This window comes from Lycium ferocissimum, chromosome 1 (assembly GCF_029784015.1).
Source record: "Lycium ferocissimum isolate CSIRO_LF1 chromosome 1, AGI_CSIRO_Lferr_CH_V1, whole genome shotgun sequence".
NCBI classification, from domain to species: Eukaryota; Viridiplantae; Streptophyta; class Magnoliopsida; order Solanales; family Solanaceae; genus Lycium; species Lycium ferocissimum.
Genome location: NC_081342.1, coordinates 9,341,726 through 9,346,904, shown reverse-complemented (window position 1 = coordinate 9,346,904; position 5,179 = coordinate 9,341,726). Strand labels below are relative to the sequence as shown.

General features: G+C 34.4%; 1 protein-coding gene across 1 annotated transcript; it reads right to left on the bottom strand.

Moving 5' to 3' along the window:
* Positions 1-77: 77 nt before the first annotated feature.
* Positions 78-4,434, bottom strand: LOC132046718 (acireductone dioxygenase 2). Its single transcript, XM_059437450.1, has 7 exons — positions 4,277-4,434; positions 1,715-1,826; positions 1,176-1,270; positions 944-1,058; positions 736-860; positions 525-595; positions 78-418 (listed from the first exon to the last, which is right to left on the bottom strand). The coding sequence occupies exons 1-7, from the start codon at positions 4,292-4,294 to the stop codon at positions 352-354; spliced, it is 603 nt and encodes a 200-aa protein (XP_059293433.1). The 5' UTR covers positions 4,295-4,434; the 3' UTR covers positions 78-351.
* Between the last annotated feature and the right edge of the window lie 745 nt (positions 4,435-5,179).

Below are 5,179 nucleotides of genomic sequence, written 5' to 3'. Positions count from 1 at the left end.
GACCATAAAGATATAATTAAGCATAAGCAGGAAAAGGATGGGGGAGGGGGGGGGAGGGGGGGGTGGAGGAGGGAGGATTCTGTGAAAGGAACAATACAACAACCAACAAAAACAGTTGCAGCTAAATTACAACCAAAGTAGGAAAATATTGGACCACTTGATGACAAGAACCAAGCGCCTAAAATCACTCCACCTTACATAAAACATTCAATCTCCCATAGGGGGATTTATTTAGTGCTAGGACACAACATTCAATAAGCTAAGCAAAGTACACATCAAGAACCATAGAACCACATATGGTGATACTTATTACAATCTAGAAACATTTCAAGTTCTTCGCCTATAGTAGATTTAAGCAGCAGCATTAACTGCATGTCCAGCGCCATCTGCTTGGACAAACGTTTCAACATATTCTTTCCTGCACGCGGAAAAAACGTTTATTAGCTTCCACGACCAATACGGTTTCTGATTATCCCAACTAAAACAAGGATTAGATAGTATAGTGAGGGGGTCTAGAAATAGACCTTGCAGGCAGATGATCATGTGGACGATTGTACGGAGTCCAAATTGGGTCGCCAACAAAGAGCCGCATTGCCTACACAAACCAAATATTATAACCAACAGATTTAACACCCATTCCATTGACCAAATATACCATATAAGAAGTGCAATCAAGCATAAATGCAGAGGTTGTTAACATTAACATGGAAGTTAACGCATGCTCTTAAGAAGTACCTTAATGTAATTGCTTGAATCAAGCGTGAAGCGGTGATAAATTCCAGCAGGCAGAACAATCATTCCACCTTTCTTCACCCAGACGCGAATCCAGCTCTCATTCCGATCACGGACATCAAAATAACCTACAACAAGAAGTTTAATTTAGCAACAGTAGTATAGTTGGAAGGCGGAATAGCAAAATCCAATCAATAAACTGCAATCATACCACTTCCTGCAACACAGTAACGGATCTCCTCGTCGGTGTGCAAGTGTTCTTCAAAAAAGTTCTTGATTTTCTCCTCGTAATTCGGTAGTTTCTCAGGGCAAACCTCACAGAAATCCTGGTATAAAATGTGAATCCTTAATGCTTCGGTATTTCCCAAAATAAAAAATAAAAAAAGGACCAACTTGTTTCCACATCACTGATGAAAGATCTCGGTTTTGTAGCTTTAACATACCAAGTATGAATATCCACGAGCTTCCCGAATTTTCTTCAACTCCTCATCAGTCTCATAATTGTCAGCATCAAGACTCCAGCTGAGCACTCCAAGCTCTGAAATTTTCACATAGTAATTAAGAAAGGAATACAAAGGCAGGCCAATTCCAACAATCAACTTGTAAGGTTTACCTACACTTAGGGTTGGTTCATTATTTTGTTCCTTTTTCATCATATGATTAAGGACACAACATAAAAAAGATTTTCATATGATTAAGGACACAACATCAAAAAGATTTTCACCTGTTAAATTTCTAACCCGAAAATACCAAGAGAGTTACCAAACAAATTAGATTAGCAGTACTAACAGAAAAGTAATTTATCCACTTAACCAGAATTTACCAATCTGAGATCCTTATTTAGAGAACTCCAAAACTTATCAGAAGGTATAAACTGCCCTGAAACCTAAGTGATTCCATTTTGAGTGGGGAGGAGGTGAAAGGGGATTTTATGTTCCTCGTAGATAATTTATATAACTATAATTCCTAGCCTGATCTTTACCAGCAAGCTTGTCAAGAGACACAAATTCCTTTGGCTCACGGTGATGAGGAAGCCTCTGGTCCTCATCGCTGTCATCCATGTACCATGCCTGTATGACGTCCTCTCTTGGATCCTGCAGGAATTGAAAAAACTAAGAGAGCCTGCAAATAATTCTACATTTCTTTCTCCAACTCAACTATGTTAGGGTAAACTATACTTTGTTTTTATGTGTAAAGATTCATTCAAAAACAACATTAAGATCATTCTCCTCTTTGCAAATGTAAGGGGCCGAGGACCTCCAACAAAGCAACCAAATCATATGCAGTTAACATGTTAAACGAAAAGCCCAAAAGGTATAACCATATGTATTGATAGTAAAATGGTAAAACTAATAGTATATAGTTAAGCTAGCCCCACCCTAACCCTGAACAGAAAAGGAGGCAGAGAAAATAAAATTTGGTGTAGCGTAAATCCCAACTCGTCTAAGATTGCCTAAGAATGCTTGAGGCATTTTCTTTTTCTTTTTTGCTGTCTATTGGAGTAAGTATTATAAGTTCTTCATCCAGGCGAGCGGAGCTAACTCTGTTAGAACAAACTCAGAACCACAACCAGTCTTTTTTTACTCAGAAAAGTATTTCTTCCAAGACTGTGAGTCTGTGACCTATTCAAGATCACATTCAGTTTTCACATAAGACAGGCTTTCAGGTTCTCCTCGTGAAAGACACCTCAAAATTATACTTCATCTATGCCTTCTGTGATAAAATCGAAAAATCCAAAACTTCTAGTGTAGCACAAAAGAAATCAAATAAAAGCCGAAGTAATTAGCCAAAATTTCATATGAAGTTACTAATCATAATGTTGCCAGGGCTTGTACTCTGCAAGGTGCAAGGCCATCTGATTGTAGTTTGAGTCTCTAGTTGGTTTGAGACCTCATATTCATGCCTAAACAAGAGGGGAGGGTAGTGGCATTGTTAAGTGGATCTGGTATTTGAAAAGGGACTAGAAGAAGTCATTACAAAAATGCTATTAACAGCAAATATGGAGCTTTTGTAATTTATTCGGACTTTGTCCCCATTGTGTTATGTCATTATCAGTAGTTTGCGCCCTTGATTGAGTTTAATACATTCAGATAGCTCTCTATTGTATGGACAGTAAAAAGACGACAATCATTTAAGAAAACCATAGCTTCACCCAAGGCAATGACCAAAGGCACCAAGTAATCCGACAATACAAGCATCATTAGGAGCATGACAAGCCAATATTGGTCCGTCAAACCTCCTCCAACCATAAAATTCAGACCCCCTTTCCTCCAGAACAATATCATTTTATTTGTGTCTATTGTGACAGTTTACTTGGATGATTCACGTTTAAGCAAGGCAGTTTTCACTGCAAAAGTTATCTATATTCTGTAAAGCAGTTTGCAACAAACTCAATAAAAGTCAATCCAGAAATAGATAATGTTTTAAAAATTATAGTCAATGTCCCCAGAATGCACTAATGTGCCTTTATGGACATTACAGATATTGCTATAAATCCCTATATTTTGATAAAAACAATTCAGTTTGCGAATAATTTCCTTGTTACCCACATCTTATTACAAGATCCAGCTCGTTATAACTTGATCTACTTTATTTTAAATTCTTCTTCATGAAACTACATCTAATTTTGCTTTGTTCATCTATCTCCTTTTTATCAAAATTCCTTTGTTGATCCATAATGACTTCTTATCTAGCACAATAAAATAGACAACACAACAGTTTTCAACTTTCCTATAGTCGGCATTATTTAATTATACTATAAAATAGATAATAGAGTAGTTTTCAACTTTCCTATAGTCAACACTGTTTATTTTAAGCAATAAAACACAAATCCTTGAGTCGCGTCAACACCAGATTTGATCCATGGAAAACACCCCCTTCCCCCAAAACAGCAACATCATCTATGTCTGTCCATAAGCACAAAATGTATTCTAGCAAACTATAAGCTTTCCACAGCAAATCAGACAGCTTGAAAACCATAAAAGATTTCATAAAAATGAAAAAAGGTAACACCTTTAACATTTGTCCCCAAAAACAAAACAATCCAAGTGCAAAATCCCTATCTTTATGTGTATGCACAAACAAAAACAATTATTAGCCAAGAGTCAGTTTGTGTGTATCAAACAAGCTAGCAAATTCAAATAGAACACATAAATTGATCAAACCCTTTACAGAATTCAAAATCAAGATTAAGAAAAGGAAAACAAAAACAAAAACAAAAACGAATATTAGCATATGGTAGATGTATGCGTATCAATCAAGCTAGAAAATTAAAAACAATACACAACCAAGCTACCAATCAATCATATACTTCTATAAGAAATTTCCCTGGTTAAAAAAAAAAAAATCGAAACTTTAATAAAACATCATAAATAGCATGAAAAACCCAACAACAAAAAAATATAAGGGTACCAAGGAAAACGAAGAAAATCAAGAAGATATAAAAATCTGAACTTTCAAAACATCATAAATAACATCAAGAACCCAAATAAAATTTAAGAAAATTAATGGGTACAAAGAAAAATGAAGATTGTAAATTACATACCTTTGCGATGGAACCCATGTTTTTTGGTTATTTCAAGGGATGTTGTAATGTGAGTTTACTAAGGTACAAATAATAGAACCCTCCTTAAACCTGTGACTCACGTTTTTCTCACGTTTCCTTAAATAAGCACGTATAGTTTGTCAAATGACTAAATTAACCTTCTTGTTTAGAGTCTGGAAACTGTCCAGGTTAATTGAGTTTCTCTTTTGAGGTTAGTTGGAAGTAAGGGTGTTTCTGTCATTTGTGTGTGAAATGGTAGGTGGGAAACAAAATATCCGCATTTTATTTATTTTTGACAGCATCACATACACTTCAATGTCAAATATCTAACATGATTATGATCAAGATCTTCATGGAATACTTTTACTAATACAAATCATAAACTAAAGCTGCTATCATTTTTCAACGATAATGATATTTTGTTAAAATATATTGAAATTAAAGATGTTCGGTAAATTTGAATATCAAAATTGAACCAAATGATAATAAATATTTCAATTCAAGATTTTCAAGTTTTTGTTTTATTATTTTATATGCTGAAACTCCATCTAATGATGTGAATGCAACTATTAAGAATTGATGAAATGTACTATTCAAGATCTTGAGTCTTGACTAATTTTAATTAAGAAGATCTTACATAGCATTCAATAAGTTTTCCTGTTTTACTTTTTGGCAAAGTTCCATTAAATTTTACAAATATCACACAAGTTATTTTAAAAATTGCATTGCGGTAGTATAATCCAATTAAATGGAAATGTCCATTTTGCAATCTATACCATAGTCTAATATCATAAAAAGTTCCATTTACATAAAGTAGGTGACAATTTCATTATAAAGCTACTTTATTTATTTATGTTGTAATACTTATTAAATAGTAACGAGTTTATAATTTTTCATGCTTGT